The 20,020-nt window shown below is 37.8% G+C and overlaps 2 protein-coding genes across 4 annotated transcripts in view; one reads left to right on the plus strand and one right to left on the minus strand.

The window, feature by feature from the left end:
- Col8a1 (collagen type VIII alpha 1 chain) overlaps window positions 1-20,020 on the minus strand; it is a 525,631-nt gene that overhangs the window by 59,612 nt on the left and 445,999 nt on the right. The window contains exon 1 of one of the 3 annotated variants that reach the window (XM_047563751.1): window positions 8,552-8,966. The exons of the other annotated variants lie outside the window; for them this stretch is intronic. Within the exon in view, the coding sequence (XP_047419707.1) occupies window positions 8,552-8,606 (55 nt within the window). The 5' untranslated portion in view covers window positions 8,607-8,966. Of the gene's footprint in view, window positions 1-8,551; window positions 8,967-20,020 lie in introns of those variants that run through there. 3 annotated transcript variants of the gene reach the window in all.
- Filip1l (filamin A interacting protein 1 like) overlaps window positions 8,551-20,020 on the plus strand; it is a 291,043-nt gene continuing 279,573 nt past the window's right edge. Inside the window, exon 1 of the mRNA XM_047563744.1 lies at window positions 8,551-8,965. The gene's annotated coding sequence lies outside the window, so the exon portion shown is untranslated. The remainder of the gene's footprint in view (window positions 8,966-20,020) is intronic.

The following is a 20,020-nucleotide window of genomic DNA, read 5'->3' on the forward strand; positions in this document are numbered from 1 at the left end:
AAAAAAAAAAATTAATGACAGGCTGCCTACAGGTCATGAATTTCCAGGTCATTTCTTTGGGACTGTCCGAAGGCACGAATTAGCAGTGCCTCCTTCAGGCAGTGTTTGGTCTCCCAGCAACCAATTTCACCCTTTCATTCTCCACATGAGAGCCAAAAACGGGGTGTGTGTGTGTGTGTTGCTAGGGATCAAACCCAGGGCTTCGGGCATGCTAGGCAAGTGCTCTACCACTGAGAAACACTCCCAGCTCCAAGCTCTTTTACAAATGTAAATAGCATCACATACCATCCAGATTAAAACTTTAAAACTCTGTAACAGTGTGCTTTTCTACTTGAGATAACGTTAATACTCCATGGAATGGACCGCAAGGCTTCCCCTTCAGTCTCCCACTGCTCTTGCCCCACTCCACCCGGCCACGCTGACCTCCTAGGGCTCACAGAACAGGCCTTCTCCTTTCTTGCCCTAGGGACTTCCCGCTTACTGTTCTCATGCTCTTCCTTCTTAGCTCCTTCATATGGTTTAAGCCTCAGCATAAATGTCCCCTCTACACAGAGGTCTCGTGTGACATCAGAGGTGTGCCCCTCCTTTCTCTGTCATGACTTTCTTCCTTTCTATCATAGCAATATCTTAAAAGTTGCAATGATCTGATTTATTTGGTACCTTATTTCATTTCACCCCTCTCACAGACTTCACATTTCAAAACTGCAGAGACCAAAAACATATGCTTTTTAAATATCACATCCCTCGAACTCAGGATAGTGCCAGGACATAGCAGAAATGCAATAATAATTGTTGAATAGATGAGTGAAGTGAATATAATTGCAAATCATAAATAAAAAGAGGGGCATCTTTTTTATTTTATTGTACTACCATAAATACTATTACACTACCATAAATCTTGGATTTCTACAAGGGGTTTTAACATATTCATTTTAACCAGGACCACCCTGACTGCACTTGAGAGAATGGAGAGAATGGAGAGAATGGAGACCTGACGTATGGCTACAATTAGAATGTTTCAAAACCATTGCTTTACAACATCAGGTTTGGCACACAATGCATTCTAAATGGGGGCAGGGTAGTGCTTTCTCATTTAAAGACATTTGTGGTTGAAGGCAGAGTTGCTATTATGAATGTGGCATGGTGTTCACTCAAGTTAGGAAATTACAAAGAACCTTGAAATCTAGCACCAGAACACTAAGAATGGACACCACAATGTATTCCTGGGAGCTATTGTGAAGTTAGTCCAAGGGAGAACGCCCTGCCTGCCACTTGGATGTTTGGCTCTGGCTTGGGTTGTCAAATCTGGAGCTGCCTGGAAACTCAGCAGTACTCTGGGTGCCAGTTCCTACTTCCCAACCTTGCCCAGTGGCTAAAATGGAAGATCTTATGTCTTCAGATTATCTATGTGCAGTCTGGCTTTTACCTTGTGAAATCAAATCTGGCAGGCTACCAGGAACCCAGATACAAGAGAGGAAGGTGCAGAATTGTCTTACTGCTTAGAGAAGCACTCTGGAGAACTCCATGGTGGGTCCTGGGTGCTTGCATACTGAATGAAAAGTGACCTTTCTCTAATCACCTCGTGATTTGCTGAGCTCTTAGTACCAAACGTTTCCTTTGGTTTCCTCAGTGTATTTAATTTATTTGCTAGGACTATAGCTCTGTTTATAACTCAGCACCTAGTTTATTTGGATGGGGTTTTATTCCCTTGCATAACCATCTTTCTACATTTCTTGCTGCCCATATTTAATTACTGCTTGGGATTAGGCCTCAACCCAGGAAATGCACCTGAAATCAAGGGTAGCCACCTGCTCAGTTTCTCCTTACAGTGCTGAAATACCCCAATTATAATGTATGCTACTGGTTCCTTTGTTGTGGACAGCTTGCCCCATTCCTCATCCCCTTCATGAGGCTAGTCTGAGGTGCCAGGATCCTTCATCAGTCAAAGTGCAAAGGGACAGCTCTGACTGAATCCGGGGATCACTTTAGAGAGGCTGTGACCTAAGTGGCCCCTTTAAAGGCTTTATGTCAAATACAGGGCACCCAGCGGTATGAAAACCAAAGTTGAGTAACCTTATTTTCATGAATAAAATAAAAGGCTAGTATTAGATTAACCCTGAGTTCCTTTTCAGGTGAAATATTCCCAGAAAAAAGGTCTTTTGGGTCCAAATCTTATGTTTTCCATCATTGTAGGTCCCTAAAATGCCTCTAGTGCCTCTATACTGCCTGCAGAGTACAGTTGAAGCTATAAGCATAGCATCAAAGCATCCAAGACCCTGAACAGTCTAGATGCACATGAAGATTCCACTTTACCTAGTACAAAGTTAGACGCCACGTCCTGTCCTTGGGCACAGGGGCAGCCATCGTGTGCTTTCCTGCCAGAGTGCCTGTGCCCACACTGTGACCTCTGCCTGGAATGTCCTCCATCTTATCCTTCCCCTGGCAGAAACCTCCTTCTCCTCCCCCGAGGAGTCTAGTTCAAATATTCACACCTCACTCTGTGAAGCTGTCCTGACCTCCACCTCAGGAGGACTCAAACAGTATTATATATACAGCCTCACATCAGAAAGCTCAGTCTTGTAAAATCAGAATTCATTACTGCCTCTCCTGTTAGACTGAGTTCTCGAGGGACAGGGACAGGAAAACACTATTTCATCTTTATATAGCTCCAAAGCCCAGCACAGTGCATGGCATATTGTGGGCACTCAGTAAATATCTGTTGTAGAGATTGAAAATCATGATTGTGGATGTGCACGCCTTGTCCTTATGACCATCAGAGACAAGAGATTACTAAGACAAGATTTGTGCTAAAAAAAGGAACAAGTTTTGGCTGAAACACCACCTCTTTATAAGCTGTCTAACTAAAAAGGAGAATAGTCTAAAATGAAATAACACTTTTAAAGAGAAGAAGTACTGAGAGAGGATAAAGAAAACTCTTGTTCACAAAGGAACTTTCTAGCCAAGGAGAAAACACTTCCACCAATTTGAGATGTTGCTGGAATTGTTCCTTCCTTCCCTTTTTCTCCAGTTTTCAGAGAACCAGTGCCTGTTCAGAGAAGCATGAAAAGTAACATGGATGCAAAAGTGGAGAGTTATGCAGTGCAACATGTCAACAAGGCTACTGAGTAATGATAACTCAGCCAAGAGAAAAGCATTACATAATGACATCAAAATAGGACACTTGAGGAATGTCTTAGTGCTGAAACAGCTGTCACCTGGTGTTTTGGCATTCTAGAAGTCATGAAGAAATAGACCCTGGAAACAGGAGAGTGCAGATTATCTGCAACAACAATTTTCAGAGGTCAAGGACATGTTTAGCTCATTTAAAAAAAGTTAACCTGTTATTATCATTTTCACTTTAGAAAAAATGTGAAGCGCTAAAGAAAGTGTTATACCACAACACTGCCCCCAGGTGAGTTTGGAAGGAAGAGAGGCTCTCTTACACCTTAGTTGCTAAACAGACTTACTTACTTGGAGATATTTTTCTACTTTGTGGATTATCCACACCTTTTATTTCTACATATAAGTCAGTGACTCCATACTTAGCATGTATTAAAGAAAGGATAATACATGAAATTTAAATCTGTCACTTTTGCTGTTGGTAAAATCCATTAGGACAAATGCACTTAACTGTGGTAAATGTTCATAAGATGTTATTTTAACACTTTATAAGTGTGCAATTTAGTGGCATTAAGTATGGTTACACTGGTGTGCAACCATCACCTTTATGTATCTCCAGAATGTTTCCATCATCCCCAAAGAAACTCTGTACCCATTTACAAGACTCCTCATTCTTTGTCCCCACCCCCTTTTCTTGGTAACCCTATTTTACTTTCTGCTTCTATGACTGACAATTCTAGGTACCTCCTATAAGTGAAAGTATTGGTCCTTTGTGTGCCTAGCTTATTTCACTTTGCATAAAGTGTTCATGTAGTACTATAGGTTCATCTATGTAGTAGTATGTACTGAAATTTCCTTTCTTTTTAAGCCTGAGTAATTCTCCTTTGTATGTATGTACAACATTTTGCTTACTGAACCATGGAGAGACATTTGGGTTGTTTCCACATTTTGGCTATTATGAAGGCAAAAGTTTTTTATTTTTTATTTTTGGTACTGGAGATTGAACCTTGGGGGCATTTTACTACTGAGCTACATCCCCAGTCCTTTTAATTTTTTTATTTTGACAAAGGGTCTCACTAAGTTGCTGGGGTTGGTCTAGAACTTGATATCCTCCTGGTTCAGCCTCCTGAGTCACACTGCACTAGACAGATTTTTTTTTTAATGTATTCTGTTTAACCCAATAGATTCAAAGTTATATTGCTTCAACGGTAACCAAGATAAAATGATTACTGAGATATTTTACATTCTTTTCCCTGATGTCTTTAAAATCTACTATTTCACAATTATAGCTTATCTCAATTTGAATTAGTCACATTTCATGTACTTAATAGCTATGTATGGTTAGTGGCTAATTACTGGGTGGCACAGTTCTTCAGAAGAGTTTGCAATCAAAATTTGATGATTCCTTCTGAAAGCAATCAAGATAAATAATTCCACCTTATTTGTTCTCATACAGTCCTAGAGTTTAGAGCTGGGGCACTGGAGTTAGACCAAACTAAATGCAAATCCAAGGTCTACTGAGCTCAGTGGTATTAGAAAGGTTACTTAATGTTTCCAAATCTCAGTTCCTTTATTTGCAAAGTGGGAAGAATACTACTTCTCTCACTGGGCTTCGGTCTGAATTAGATAACAAAGTGTTTAATGCAGTGCTGCCACAAATTCTGAATTAATAAACAGTAACTATAATAAAAATACAGTAGATGATATTCCCAAGGGCAAAAGCCATGCATGATTTCACAATGTGACTAACATATAGTGAGTACCAAATTAATTACATGAATAAATACCTGAATTATTCCTCAGCCATTAAAAACTTTTGTTTCCAGGACATCTTCATAGAAATAGCACAATGATTTCTAAGTCTTATCTTACCATTAAGGCACGGACAGCTCAAAGTATAGAAAGAGCATGGGACTTTTACCCTCATCTTATCTTTTTCTTACCATTTTATTAAAAAAAAGATTGATTATTTTTCCCTTCTCATTGCTTAAGGGATCAGGGCTGATGGGGCTGAAAAGATTGGAAGGGCCCAGGAGGGAGTCAGCAGTGTCAGAGGATTGGTCACAGACAGGGGTGAAGAAATAGTTTGAGGATAATAGAAACCAGGTTATACTCGCTGTTGGGGAATGGAGTTACAAACAGGGAAAGGGCAAAAGTGAGAATGCTGTTGTGGTGTTCGACTGTAACTGGAGCCATCAGTGTGAGCTCATGGTATTTAATGCAGACACAGAGATAGAGCAATAATAGCTAAGTTGTGTGTGGGTGCATGTATATGTGTGTGTATGTGTATTTCCTAGTGGTGAAATCTGGCAGATACATCTTAACCAGGTAGGGTTGGTTACAAGATCAACTCCATTTATGTGTCTCCTGATATGATTAACTAAGAATACAATATTGCTTCTGTGGTATTTTGGCCTAAAAATGTACTGATCTTATAATGAGCAAACATCACACAAACCTAAATTGCGGAACACTTTACAAAATGTATGCTTCAAATATCAAGGTCACAAAAGACAAGAAAAGACTGAAGAACTGTTCAAAACTGAAGAGAGTAGAGACATGATAACTAAATGTAATACATAATCATGAACCAAAAGAAAAAATCTTCCTATAAAGGTTATTATTGATACATTTGGTGAAATATTGAATGGGGTTAATGGATTAGAAAGAAATTGTTAGTCAGCTTTTCATTGCTGTGACCAAAATATCTGACAAAAACAACTTAGAGGAGAAAGTATTTTTTGGCTCACAATTTCAGAGGTCTCAGTCCAGGTCAGCCAGCTTCATAGCCCTGGGCATGGGGTGAAGCAAAATATCATGGCAAAAAAGGGCATGGTGGAGGAAAGCTGCTTAGCTCATGGTAGCCGGAAAGCAGAGAGAGAAAAGGGTTGGAGAGAGGATAAACCCTTCCAGGGCACACCCCCCCAGGGATCTGCTTCCTCCAACTAAGCCCCTCCTTCAATAGTCCATTCAGTCATCATGAGATGAATCCACGCATAAGGTCAAGAGGCCTCAAAATCCAATCACTTCCCAAAGCCCCACCTCTGAACACATGAAATTTTGGTGGACACTCTAGATTCAAACCATAACAGAAAACAACATTAATTTACTGATTTTGAGTATTATTCTGTGGTTATATAGAGGGTACGCTTGTCTTTTAGAATAATCATACTAAAGTATGTTAAGTTGATTCATGAAAAAAATAGACCAACACACAAATACAGAGAGGTGGGGTGGGGGGAGGAAGGCAAAGTAAGGGAAGAAAGGAGGGAGAAAGGGACGAAGGAAGAGAATATAAATGTGATAAAATGTTAAAAAGCAGAGAACCTAGGTGACGAGTATATGGAAATTCTCTATATTATTCTTGTATCTTTTCTGCAACTTTGAAATTATTTCACAGTTAGAAATAAAAGATAAAGAGCATGGACAGGATGCCATGCTAGAGTTAAAACTCCTGAGGATGCTCAAGCAGTAATGAATATATACACCAAAGTTAAAAAGATGCCCTTCAACAGAGGAATGGATAAAAAAACTGTGGTATATATACACAATGGAATATTCAGCCATAAAAAAGAATAATATTATGGCATTTGCAAATAAATGGATGGAAATGGAGAATATCATGCTAAGTGAAATAAGTTAATCCCAAAAAACCAAAGGCTGAATGTTTCCCCTGATAAGTGGAGGATGATATATAATGGGAGTGGGAGGGTGGGGAGTGAGAGAAGAATGGAGGAATTTCAGATTATGTAGAAGGAAATGAGAGGGAGGGAGGGTATGAAAAATGGTGGAATGAGACAGATATCATTATCCTATGTACATGTATGATTACACGAACCATATGAATCTACATTGTGTACAACCATAGAAACAAAATAATATACCCCATCTGTGTACAATGAATCAAAATGCAGTCTGTAAAAAAATTTCTTAAAAAATTAAAACAAACAAACAAACAAAAGCAGCACTGCTGGAAACTCAAGGTCCTTTCTTGAGTTTGTATTGGCAGATTTTGATAGATAGACAGGCCAAACATAATCAGACTCAGGGTAAAGAAAAGTAGTACTGAGAAGCTAGTTACCAAAGTCAAAAAGATTAGGTTGGCAAAGACTCAATGAACAAATAAACACATTAGAGTTTCTGAATATGATAAAAAAATATATTTCACCTCTTTATGTCACTTGATACTTGAACTTTTAGGAAATCCATTTTTATTATGGTACTATTACATAATAAATGTTTTTCTAAAATCCATATTAATTAATAGAAATACATTTGTTCCTCAAACTGTAAATAAGACTTTTCCCCTAAAGACAAGTACATTATATACCATGATTTTCCTTCAAACACTTTATTTGTTGAAATTATTTCAAACTCAAGTGATTTCATAAGTAAATGTGTTTTGAACATTTAAAAAAAGAAATAAAGAGCACAGGTTTAGAATCACTTGGATCTAGTTTTGAATTCCAGGTCTGACATCTGTCAGTCTTAAGACCCTGGGAAGTTATTTAATGATACTCATATTTGGTTTTCTTATTTGATCATCAGTGATAGGACTAATTTAAAAGTATGCTGTGAGGATTAAATAAGATAAATGATAAATAACAAATAGCTAATGTAATCATTAAATAATAAGATAAACTGAGCACCTTGCAGGTGGTAAGCATGTCTTGTAGAGGACCTGATACCTGCCTGGTGCAGTAATACATATTTATTGTATAAATGAACAAGGTCCTCCCTCCCATTTGCCCTCCATCTGAACAAATGATACCACTGAAATAAAGCTAGAATGAATCTTCAAATTTTAGCTATCTAAAGTATTAGGTTTTTCTAACACCTGAATAATATAAACAAAAAACCTCACACAATAATAATAATAATAACAACAACCACCGAACATTGGGATGGTGGTCTAGAGCTTGCTTAGCACTTTGCCTCCTGACTCTTGTGACACTAAATGGAATAGGCAGGCATTCAAACTGAAGAGCAACACAGCATTAGTAATTGTGAATGTCGACATACAGTGCCATGGGTTATGGCTGTCAAAGAAGGGGTCATGCCCTTGTTACTTAAATCTCCAACAAGGCCTGCATCAGTTCATGGCTGCGGGGAACAAAATGGGGTGCAATTTAATGTTCATCTGGGCAACCGTTCCTAAGAGGCTGGCACTACTGTTTGTTTGTAGTTCACAGTGTATTTAGGGCAGTGACATGACAGAGAAGGGGGACCAGGTTGTGCCCGGGAGGTTTCTACTCTCAGCCAAGATGTGCGCATGAATTTGAAACAACCAAGAGGGTGTTTCAGAGTTGCCTGCCAAAGAGTGGTGTCTTCTAATCTGGAGAGCAGCTGCTGGGCACAGGCATGCAACACACATACACACACACACACACACACACACACACACACACAGACACGCTCACAGAGACTATACCTGCCTCTACTTGTCTGCTCTCAGCAGATGGCCTCTTGCTTTTGGGTCGCCTCATCTCGCAGCCCAGTCCAATTAGACCTTTTCTTCCCTGGAGACTAGAAAGCTGTGGGGTGAGGGTTTCGGCAAGGTCTCCTGTCTTCAGAGTATGAAGGACACTGCCCGGCAAGGGAAGAGGGTTATATTTAGAGTTCGGGCCCAGTCAGTGTTGGGCTCCCCACTATTTCTCCTTTGCAGAACTGTCACTGGCCCCCGATTGCAAACTCTCTGTGGCTTTGAAGTCCACAAAATAAAAACTGAGAGGGGGCCTAAAAAGAGAAGAAGAAAACGGTGTTGGTCCCCAGACTCCACTATTGGATTTTGGCAGGGATGAGAAGAGAGAACTACCAAGTGTGATCAAGCGCAGGTATCTGCACGGTAAGTTGTGTCCTTATCCTTGCTGAGAAGGGACTTTGAGGTTTTTCTGTGTTATCCAGCAGCTGGGAATTGCCAACTCTGCTCTGCAGAAGTAAGATCTTCTGAATGTTATGCAAGAGGATGCAGTAAATCTCAGGTATGATTAAGAGATTATGAAGATGACTTTTAGGCTAAAATAAGTAAGAGCCACTTGCAAAAAAGAGGAATCTTCAGATGGCAGGTAAGTTTTGCTAAAATTGGTAGGCATGAAAGAAAACCAAAATGAAATCTTAAATTACTATCCTCTTAAGAGTAAGATTAGTGGTCAAGATAAAAAGAAAAGAAAAAGAAAAAAGGGGGTGCAGGTTTGAGCATTTGAGTTTCCTTGTTAGTAGCATGAATTTGTAAGCTGATGTGGATGATCAAAACAGAATTTCAAAAATCATCACTGTGTGATGAAATGGAGAAGAATACTGGATATGCTAGCTTGGAGAGGAGGAATTCTCTTTTCATGGCAAGATTAGTAGAAGAAGAAATTAGCATCTTAGAGGCAACCAGATTGTATTCTTTTTTTTTTCTTTGTTCACAGTTCTGTGATGGTAACATTTGATGGGGTAGGGGTAGCTAGAGAACAGAAGAGGCAGAGTTTTTGGAAGGTCCTGAGAGATAATTATCAAGAGCTTTTGCTGTCACTCATCCCAAAGAGCATGATTGGATATCCACAGGCACATCACGTCTCAATGTAAATGAGAAATGATAATAGACTACTGCCAATTAATACCACAGTAAGCGCTGCTCATTGTACTTACTAGGCAGGAGTATTATTCAATGTTTAGGGTATCTGCATAGTTTTGTATATAGGAATTTCTTTTAACAGAGACATATGTTCAGTTAAAAATGCTTATAACATTCTCTTTTTTTCTAACAAATGATGATCATCTTTCTTTTTTCAATATTGTGTAAATCTCAGAAAGCACTAGAAGAGTCCAGTACATATACTGCTTAAACACATGCACCACAGTTAATGTGTATTAGATTCACATAAAGGAGGGCATGGTGTAGTTTACTACTGGAGAGAACTTATTCAAATCATGGCAATGTTCCTCGAGTTGCAGTTGAGATGCCTTTCCTATGATGACACTTTCCAATTTATCAATCCCTTAAAAAAAATCCTGTGTAAGTATCTTCCACAGCTATCAGTTGACACTATTACAAAACTCTTGTTATGCTTATTCAAAATTAGCACAAATACTGTAAAAGCTGTTTGTTATTCAAGTTTCCTGAAGGCAACAATAATTTGCATGAGCTATTTAGACTTCCTAAAAGCAAATGTTTTAATTAAGGGTAATGAAGACAGGTCTACACTGAGAGTTTTCCAAAGTGATAAGGGTTTGGGTTCTTATAACCAGAGCAAAAACACTCCATAAAAATTCTGGGTCAGAAAAGTACTGATTATTAAGAGGAGTGTGAATTCATTTTTTGAGTTTAGCATTTATTACCATCCATACATAATTGTATTTTTGCTTAAACTTTATTGAAGTAAAGAATTTTAGTCAAGAACTGGTCTTAGGTAGTAGCACTGTCACTACAGGTATATTACTGTGGATTCAACATGATGGTGCATTTGGTGAAGCACTGTTGTAGGAGATTGACACTATAACTTGCTGTAAGTTGAGCAGCTCCAAGGATGGGGAAAAACCCAAAGTAATGAATCCTGCGTTCATTTTGTTCAGAATACATTTTATACTATTATTTGTCTTAATTGAAAACAAAAAGTTCATTACTGAGGAAATACGTATTTGCCTCTCTAATGTGTTGCATTAAAGAACAGTTAAAGAAAAAGTGTTAGTTGTATTTCCTTAGGTGAGAACTAGGGACTATCAGCATTTATTTACCATTAATTCTAAGCATGGAAAATTTTTCTAACAGGGGGAACATTTTTATAGTGAAGAGTTTGTTCATTTGCTCTTGGGTGACTATGAGTGCCTACTCTGTGCTAGGCCTCAGGCAGGTTAACCGGGATACAATAGCCAAAGAAACAATTATGGTCTCCATAGGCTGTGAGAGTAGGAATCTGCACAAAAAGGCCACTCATTAGAGTTTTGAATCCCTACATTGTGCATGTTGTTTACCACAGTATTTCTATCATTCCTGTTTAAAAGTTAAGAACCAGAAATTTTTTTCTCCTACTTTGAAAAGGGTTAGTTTCTATCTGCAAGATATGGGGACAATTCCAAGAGACCAACTCATCATTAAATAACCAAGTTAACCAAGTTGGAAGATACATTTTAGTACAAATACTTGTGCCTTCTTTGAGGGATGTTGACATTTCCATCTACACTCTAGATAGTAAAAGGCTCAAATGTCTTTTCTTCATATAAGTGACCAGTTGGGTCAGCTAGGATGTCCCCTAAGAAAGTCCCTGAATAGTATGAAGGAAATGGTAATGAAAATTTTGCTTTCAGTTAGGACAAATAATAGTATGGACTGTATTCCAAAGGAAGTCCCTAAGGAAGATATTAGAACAAAATCTCTATTACAGCCTCTTAGAAATCAGTCAAATCTGACATGTTCAAGATGTTTCTGTCTGACACAGCTGATCGTAGGTCCCATGCTGAAAGAGTAGCAGTACTGTGCTTCTCACTTTGGTTGAGGAGACATCATAACAGCCTTAACTAAACAACAATGCCATTTACACCCATGAAATGTTTTACATTGTTCAGAGAACTCACATGTTGGTTACTCATTTGATTCTGTATGACAGGAAAAGCAAGTATGACCATTCTCTGCTTGGCAGATGGACAAACTAGGTTTTAGATATTTAAGAGATTAGTCCAAATATTTTTCTCTCTGATGAAGAGCCTCACAGAGTAATTTCTTATATGAAAGACAAGAAAAATTTTGAATTTTCACAATAGCTATTTACAGCTTCTGCCTACTGTTTGAAGATGGTGTGGACAAACGGGAAACTGTCTAATAAGGGAAAGTGTCAGGAATCCCCTGCGACCCTTTCCCTGCCCTCACTTCCCTTCAAAGTCCTCACCCTTGAATTCTTTCATCTTGCCCTTGAAAAAGCAGTTTCATTGCTAAAAGAGACATAAGCAACTGCCTTTTTCATTTCATTTGCTTTTTGGATAGAACAATGAAGTAGAATAGGGGGAAGTGAACTGGTTAACTCTGAATTTACTCCTAATACCATTGTAATGATGTAAAAATGATACTGAGTGATAAGAATGGAAAACATTATTACCTTTCATAACTTTAGAGAGTTTGGTGATTATTAAGGATTGGAGCAGTATTGTATGTTAGTATATTTGCAAAAGCAAATGGAATTTAAATTGCTGGTTAATGCTACCAGCCTAACAACAAAAATTGTCACGTCGGATCAGAGCAATTGCCCACACAATCCAGACCCTGCTTCTTTCTGTTGGAAGCACAAGTGGGTCCTTGTGGAAAAGCAGTTTATTACGGGTAAGAGAGAAAACATCACAAGAAAAACTTCGTGGTGTGGGAAAATGGTAAGTGTGGTTGAGAGCTGTACACAGCTGAGCAGAGCAGTCTTGAGTGAATGGAGGCCTTTCTAATGGAATTAGAGAGTAAATTGATCTGTTGCTGATTAACATAGAAGGGTACCAGTGTGTAGGGGACCAGACATAGTTCTGTCTGTTATTAGCTATGACCAACATATGCAACAAGACTTCACTTCCTTTTATATTCTTCCTGGAATTTTTTTTCTGTGTTCATTTAAAATTTGTTGAAATTCTTTGCCTGGAGACTTTTTGCTACTTTTCTTTCTTGTTTATGGTTTGGAATGGATGTCACAGATCTTCAGGATGGATCTAGGGACAATTCCTTGGCTAGAAAACTAGAATTCAGAGGAGGATACCAAGTGGATAAAGCAAAGGCTGCCTCTGTGCCTCCCCTCAGAGTTGCTGCGCCTGGCCCTGAAACAGAAAGAGACAGAGGCAGCTGCCTCTGAGCCATGTAATTAGACTGCCAGGATGTGACTGGGGACACTGTGGACTCCTTGTTTCACCTGCTCCTAACAACTCCACATGAAGCTATTTTAAGAACTTTTGCATTTGACCAGGGAGCATGTGGGGTTAAGCCTTATGTTTTCCACTTTGGTTTTAGATTCTTAGCAGGTGCAGTCAGCTCACATTTAAAAAAAAAAAACTTATTGTATTTCCTTAGAATCAAAGCACAAATAACTTCATATTAAGGGTGATAAAGATGGAGACTTGTTTCTTAAATACAACGAAAAGTATTTAGAATTTGGTTTGAAAAAGTCTCTCATTTTCCATTATAATTTGTGTTTGGCAAAATTTTAGTGAAAAACACAGAAGAATAAATAAAATCATTTGGCTTCTGTTAGGTATTTGTGCTAGTGTCCATTAATCTTCTCCTATTCTTTACTTACTGTACTGGGCATTTGGCTGCCAAAGAGGCCACTGTATATTAAGGACATTTGGAATTGTCTAACAATATCAATCTGTGATTAATTATTTGAACTTTTACAATTAGAGAAATGTCTCTAAGAGTCACTTGACTTTCTGAAGGTACATAAAGTTGAATGTAAAAGTAATAGTGATACAAACGACAAAATCCTTGTAATAATGTTTTAAGCTAAGTATCAGCAAATTCCTTCAAAACATATATGTCTTCCCATGCTTGTTGAAACTCTATCCCTAGTGATCTACCCATGCATCCAAATCAGACTTGTCCTTTCATTTCAAAAGATGTTTGTACTGTTTAGGAGATTCAGCAAAGCAGGGTGCTTGGATCCAACTCTAGAAAAATAAAGGAGATTTCCAGGCATACCTGGGATGCAGGACTCTCCCAGGAAAAATGGGACAGTGGGTCATCCCAAAAGGAGGAGGCCAAAAATCTAAAATGATCCAATTACAGAGGTTTGTTGCTGAAAAGGAATAGGGTATATGAAACTAGGACCCAACCTGGAGTACACATGGCAGGTTCCTTGATAGGGAAATACAAGGAGAGGGAACTGGTCAGAGAGTTGTCTATTTATGGACTCTCACCCTTCCTGACACAAGAGAAGATCTGAGGTCATAATAACAAACTGTCATCTTGAAGCCTGGGAAATAGCACAGATGATTGGCCCAGAGTCTCACTGAAAATAACTCAAACTGAAAATCCCGGATTATAGAGGTGTTCTATTGTTGTAGATTTAATTGTTGTTAGATTTTATTGTTGTAGATTTTATTGTTTATTTTATTGTTGTAGATTTTATTGTTGTTATTTAAAACAAGGCCAAGATGAATACTTAAACCAATTAAAGGAAAACCAGGACATAAATTATACAAGTCCACTGAGTTCTTGCTCCTCAAAGTTTGGTTGGCAACACTTGGGAGTATGCTGAAATGCAGAATCTCAGGTTCTGCTCTAGAATCAAATCTACATTTTGAGAGGCCCTCCTACATAAATTAGAGTTTAGTAGTAACACATTAAATCTGTGCTTTCCAACTACCTGTAACACTGGACAAGTTTTGTTAATTCATCACTGACTGCAATAAAAGTTAATCACAAGAATAATGATCGTATGCTGAGATGTTGCAGCTACATAAAACTGTTATAAAAGTTGCTAAAGGTCGAATGTTTTCTCTGATATGCAGATGCTAATTCACAATAAATGGGGGTTAAGGAAGAATAGAGTTACTTTAGATTAGGTAGAGGGGAGTGAAGTGAGGGGAGGGGGTATGGGTGTAGGAAGGATAGGAGAATGAATCAGACATTATTACCCTATGTATACATATAACTATGTGACCTGTGGGATTCTACATCATGTACAACCAGAAGAATGAGAAATTATACTCCATCTACGTATGATGTATCAAACTGCACTCTACTGTCATGTATAACTAATTAGAACAAATTTTTAAAAGCTGCTAAATGTTTAATTTCTATTATATCTTGCAGCAGATGATAACTGTTTACAGACTAGCACTGAGCAACAGACCACAACCTGAGTAGCACTAAGTGATGTTGATTGCATTAAGTGATGTTAGAACCCTTAGAGATAATAATTATACTAAGTGATATTAGCAGTCTCAAAACTGATAACAGCAGCCTCACAACTGTTGGGAAACACCTCAAGAGCTCAATGACTATTCTGCACACAGTTGTCTTTACTTGATCAAGATGACCAAGTAAAATGAGTCACATTTAAGTATGGAGACAAAAGAAAACCACACTTTGTAGGGAAGCCTTCTCCATAACAGAAAAAATCTCACTAAATATTGATCAAAGACATTGATATTGGAGGGTGGCAGGGACATAAGACCACATCTGAGTTGTAAAAGTGAGGAAGGGCAAATTTTGTTAGTATGGAATAGGCAGAAATTGTTTACTTTTTTCTTTTTGAAGGGGAGGAATGAGAAAATGGAAATGCAGGGTGTGAAATGTTGTAGTGCCAGTATTCTAGTTCCTAAAGCTACCAGGCATCTATTTGTGATTTGATTCTGGGGGATGGATCTATTTCAGACAATATTTTCTAGGCTTTCCTCTTCATACAAAGGCAAATATGAAAGTGGGTCTGGTGCAGAATTTCTGAAAACCAAAACCAAGACTCCAGATTTTGGATACTCTATTGTTGTATTTTTTATTTAAGATAGTCTGATCTTCAACCATTAACTTAACCTCAAATTCTTAAGTTCCTAAACCACAAAATGAAGACAGTAATAATTCCTGTTTTATTAGAAGCAGTAAGTGAGAAATGTAAGATATTAAGCATATAAGTACTCAGTAATCAGGAACTATCATCATCATTATTCATACCGAAAACCTGTACCATGATGCTATGGATCGGTCTTAAAAAATTCAGTCTCAAAAATGTGGCATGCCAGGCTCTTCTGAGAAGCTGACAATATTACAGGACACAGAATACAAACACAAAACCAGGGATTCCCTGGACCAAATTAAGAAGCCTTGGGCTAGAGACTCATCTAGAAGTTAAGAGAATTGCTATTTGAATGATGTTTTCTTTGGGACCCGATGTTATGAATCACTGATTGAGACATTATACATCCAGACATATATGAATTTAAAACACCAAATTTTATGTTTTGGGCATGAAGAAAATCCCCAGAAAGTTGACTATTAAAAGCAAACTAGAAATTTCCTTGACTGATGTTAAAGAAGTAGAAATACCCTTGAAACTTCCCTGAGATTCTCTGGTCTTATGCAAGTAACTATTATTATTATTACTTTTTGCAATTCTCTTACTTTTCTACCATAAAATTTAAATCATATAATGAAAGTTCCATACTGAAGAAAGTGATGATTTATGGCCCCAAGACCCAGAGAATTCTGAGAGACAATAAAAATTCTAAACGTGTTCAAATTATTCCAGAATGGGAAACGATTCTTCCTGTCTAGCAGTAATTATTTATGTAACACTACCTTGGGAGAATGTTAACAGTAGAGCATTAAATTACTCCTTTTAAAACAAGACACTTTCACAGAGTTTTATTTTGTTCTTTTCTAATTTGGAAAGACAGCATTTGTACACACAAGATAGCAAGTTTTATTATTCTATCGTTAAGTGGTTAGGTCAGGTTTCAGAAAGACTGTGCTGATGCATTAAATACCTGCCAAATGTGTGGAAAGAAAGCTCCGGTTCAAATCATAACACAGTTGTGGATCCACTGCTCTCTAAGTAAGCAAAGTGACCAGGAAATTCCACTACCAACAAAGTGTCAAGAGAGGCCAGCATGCCTGCCGAAGGGAGGAAACTTCAGTTTACTTCAAATCCAATGTACTTAGTTGTTTTCCCAGATGGTATCATAAAACTGCAATCATGACCTAAATAATCCAGTTATTTCAGCACATAATTCTGTTATTATGTCCCCATCTACATCTGGATAGTTCATTTGTATAAGGCAATTTCAGTTGAAAAGAGAACTCAAAAATCCAGCTAGGTCTGGTGGAACTAATCTGCATATAAAACAAGGATTTTTTTTTAACGCTATGGAAGAATATAAAGATTTTCACCTGTACTCACAGCACTAAAACAGTAGTTCAGTTTCAATGGGTAGCTGCAAACTTCAGTCTCTTCCCTAAGTCACAAAATTCACAAGTGTTTGATCAGAGTTAGATCAAATACACAGTGGCAAAATGCTAGTCATCATTTTAATAGGACTCATAAATTTCTTTATTTTTTAATTTGTTCTTTTTAGATACACATGACAGAATGTATTTTGACATACACATACATGGAGTACAACTTATTCTAATTACGATCTCATTCTTGTGGTTGTACATGATGTGGAGTTTCATTGGTGGTGTGTTCACATATGAACGTAGGAAAGTTATGTCTGATTCATTTTACTGTCTTTCCTATTCTCATCCCCCGTCCCTTCCCTTCATTGCCTTTTGTCTAATCCACTGAACTTCTATTCTTCCTTCCCCCTCCCTTATTATGTGTTAGCATCCACATATCAAAGAGAATATTCGGCCTTTGTTTTTTCAGAATTGGCTTATTTCACTTAGCATGATAGTCTCCAGATCCATCCATTTACTGGCAAATGTCATAAAGTCATTTTTTTATGGTTAATATTCCATTGTATACATATACCACACTTTCTTGATCTATTCATCTGTTGAAGGGCATGTAGGTTGGTTCTTTAGCTTAGCTATTGTGAACTGAGCTACTATAAACATTGATGTGACTGTCATTGTAGTATTCTGATTTTAAGTTCTTTGGGTATAGGCCAAGGAGTGGGATAACTGGGTAAAATGATGGTTCCATTCCAAGTTTTCTGAGGAATCTTCATACTACTTTCCAGAGTGGTTGCACCAATTTGCATTCCCACCAGCAATGTAGGAACTCATACATTTCTATAGTTCACCCTACTGATCAGAAAAAATTTTTTCTTAGAGTTTCTTTAAGTACACTTCTTCTGTCTTATTAATTTTCATCAGGTCTTTCTTTTTAAAGCAGCAAAATAACTTCTGACATATTTTTCTCAACATATGACAATATACATTAGAATCAGACTAAGGGATTCATCTAAGGGATTCAAAAGGAAGCTTGTATTCTCAGTAGTAGGAAGGTAAGCAACATCTGACCCAGGTAAGGGTGTAGGTGTTTGGATTCTGAAACCCTCTCTAGGGACAATCACAGAAAACGATACCACATGCAGACAGGCAGATTTTTCCCCCCCCAACTAAGAAATCATTGTATAGTCCTCAACCATTTTTTGGGTAAAAGAGTCAATGTGGGGTTTCTGGTGAAGTGATCTGACAGATAGTTTCAGATCCTTTGCTGCCATTTCCCCTTTCTCCACTAGAGTCCCTCTTGCCCTAGAGGTCATACTGTATATTGCATAATCCTGAGATAAATAAATTTGGCCAGATGGGAGGATTCTTGGAACAGATCCAGATTAGCCTACATACAGAATCAGTCAATTCTAAGCTGTTCTGGAAAACAAATGAACTTCCACAAAGTCTGACACTATCACCTGCCAAGTGTATATCTCTGGTGAGTTTGGCAGTCCAGAAGCTGTATCTCTGCTTATAATGGCAGTTTGAGTGTACTGACTAGTTTCTACATCCTTCTCTTCTGATTTACTGATGTGGTATCTGTGTCTGATGAGTTCATTAATCCCAGTTAACCACTGACGGCGATTTCATAGTTTCTGCATATCTTTTGCATAGCACATGTGGATATTTTATCTAATCTTAACCCCTAGGAGGTCTATTCTGACTGCTTTGGTTTCTAGACTCTTAAGCACAACTCTGTCCCTACTACTTGATGGGCAGAAGCTACATGAAAATGAATGACTTTCAAGATGATGTTTGCAGTGAAAACAGTAAGATTATTGACTAATATATATTTTTTATTTTATTTTTGATGAAAGGAGAGGTTACAAACTACTTTCCAAAAATGAATTGCATCCTACGAGTGTGAAAATCCTGATACTGATACAGGCCATGTGGAAAAGGGAGAGTGAGAACAGTAGTGAGGATGGGCTTCTGAAAAGCTAACTAATCTTCTAAAATATCTCCTGGGATTGAGTCCTCTTGACCTAGCAGTTGTTTTTCATTTTTACTTTCAGAAATACCTTTGTGTAAGGGATTAATGACCCTCCTGCTGCCCATTAACTCAGACTGCCATTAATCTCCAGGAAATACCTTGTCAGTACTACTTAAACAGTACATGAAAAATGCTAAGTTTTAGGTTAAAACTGGTTAATCTCACATCCCTTTAACTACCCTGTTCAATGATTACTAAACCTTCCTGAAGTCTCTTTTGCCCTGGAATTAGTTAATAGTTCAAGCATATCCTTAATTGTAAGCTGTGAAATTGTTAGATATGAACTCTAACCCACCCAAAAGAAATGCTTTCCTGGAAGGTGAACTGATTTTTTTTTTTTTAAACCATGCATCAAAACAGCTATCAGTGGTCTACAATTCTATAAATCATATGTGTTTCATGAAATTGGGAACTGAATGATACCACTCCAACATCATAGCATTGGCCAGCTTCAATTATAGGTTATTTCAATTATAGGCTATTTCAATTTTATTTTTTTGGAAAGATTACATTATCTACTAAACAGTCCTTGTAAATAGGTTAGGAAAATTGACATAGGCATACACATCTGTATGGTCTTACAAGAATGTTTATGAAATTTTCATACCATTCGTTGACACTCTTTCCAAGAAAAGGGTAAGAGAACAACAGAGCTATGAAAAACATAATGAAGAGTCCTATAAACATAAATTGTACCATGAGAAGAAAGTGAAATAAACACTGACATTTTAACAAAATATCAGAATGAAAGCACGGGCTAAGTTCTGAGTGTTACAGAGAAGAAACTATAGGAGTAGAAAAACATGGAACAAACAAGCCTGTCAGTGATTGGAGAGTGAACCAGCTAAGCTGAAAGCAGTTCTGGGTCCACTGGTGGAATAAGGGAAAACAATAGAGGAGACTGTTCTTATGTTTTTTTCTTGCATTTCTCTTTCACCTGACGAAAACGAACAAGCTGAGGGCCTTGGTGCAAATCACCAAACAACGGTGCCAAATTCACCACCACTCCTGCACAGTGGGAA

The sequence above is a fragment of the Sciurus carolinensis genome, chromosome 9 (assembly GCF_902686445.1).
Source record: "Sciurus carolinensis chromosome 9, mSciCar1.2, whole genome shotgun sequence".
Taxonomy (NCBI): domain Eukaryota; kingdom Metazoa; phylum Chordata; class Mammalia; order Rodentia; family Sciuridae; genus Sciurus; species Sciurus carolinensis.